This window comes from Branchiostoma belcheri, unplaced genomic scaffold (genome assembly GCF_001625305.1).
Source record: "Branchiostoma belcheri isolate BF01 breed outbred unplaced genomic scaffold, Haploidv18h27 scaffold81, whole genome shotgun sequence".
Lineage (NCBI taxonomy): Eukaryota > Metazoa > Chordata > Leptocardii > Amphioxiformes > Branchiostomatidae > Branchiostoma > Branchiostoma belcheri.
In genome coordinates, this window is record NW_017804476.1 from 588,932 (window position 1) to 590,255 (window position 1,324).

At 38.2% G+C, this 1,324-nt stretch overlaps 1 protein-coding gene across 1 annotated transcript in view; it reads right to left on the bottom strand.

The window, feature by feature from the left end:
• LOC109486580 overlaps window positions 1–366 on the bottom strand; it is an 11,674-nt gene extending 11,308 nt beyond the window's left edge. Inside the window, exon 1 of the mRNA XM_019790433.1 lies at window positions 214–366. Coding sequence (XP_019645992.1) covers window positions 214–256 — 43 coding nt within the window. The 5' untranslated portion in view covers window positions 257–366. The remainder of the gene's footprint in view (window positions 1–213) is intronic.
• Between the last annotated feature and the right edge of the window lie 958 nt (window positions 367–1,324).

The window sequence follows — 1,324 nt, forward strand, 5'->3', positions numbered from 1 at the left end:
TCTTCGGCTGTTTTCTGATTAGCCCAGTTAAAAAACGGGGGTAATTCAACCAGGCCGGCTATGTTGTCTATATGCAATCAGAAAATAGCACATAAAAGCTCCCAAAGACCCTGAAGACCCCCCAAACCCACAGTTTTTGGCATGCTATGGAGGCTACTGCGAAGAAACGTTCTATCTTAGATCGTTGCAAGAAATTGGCACCTGATAACTTACCTGCCATAAGAAGTACTCCAAGGAACATCGATGAACTAGCCATCCTTCTGTCTTCTTAGTGCTTCGGGAATAGAAGTCTCAGAAAATTGAACAATTTACGGATGTCCCTCTCGTACGTTGTCGACTCGACGACTGGATCTTAATTGGAGAGACCTGTTGTCGTAATAGCGTTTTGACAGGTGTAATTATGGCCGTACCACTTTTAGGGGGTGTGCAACACTATCCTTCTGTTAAAAAACGTACACAGACAACGATTCAGACCTTAAAAACGTACCCAACCTACAATACGTCGCATGTTTCCCGAAGTGCGTTTCTTTGCTGTATTTGAAGACTTTGCTGAGAGCCATGGTGTATTTTTAAAAGTTTCAGCCACCCCTTTTCGCTTATACCAAATAGACTGGTCTCATTGCATACAAGAAATTTACAGGCCAATGGCCAATAGCCGGTTTTTCCACCTTTACATTTGTCTAAAACCTTAGGGATCCTTTTTAAAATCTTATGAAACAGATGTTGAATAAGTTTAGACTACCGTTGAACTAAAAAAAAAACATAGTAAGAATTTCCAACCATTGCTTGATGTCCTATTTTATGACCACACCTAATATTTTTAAGTGTTTTTTGGGTGTGTCAATCTATATTCAAGCGAATTGACCGAATAAAATCAAACCTGGAAAATTTATTCCGAATACATTGTGTGTCTCAATCGGTGAAGAAAGAAAAGTGGACAATACTTCAAATTTCGCATTACGAGATTGCCAGCAGATCAAATTTGAAACTTCGAATTCTGTATAGTTATCAAGTTATTAATACCTATACTAAGTACTGATCATGACATACACACTAAATGATTCTATAAGATTTTACGAAAGCGAATTCTGTGTACAAAATAATACAATAGAGTTTCTTCTTTTTGAATTCACAAAAACAAAATCTCACTTGTCCTGTAAGTTGTCTGTTTTCGTGACATCATCTTGACTGGCAACAATCAGACTGTACCAACATGAAAGGGGTGTGTGTTAGGCCAAAAGGAAGTCAGGACATATGTTTGCGAGCAGAAAACTAGTTACTAGCATTTAACAAGACAACCTTGTATCGGTTGTTTGCTAGTCTA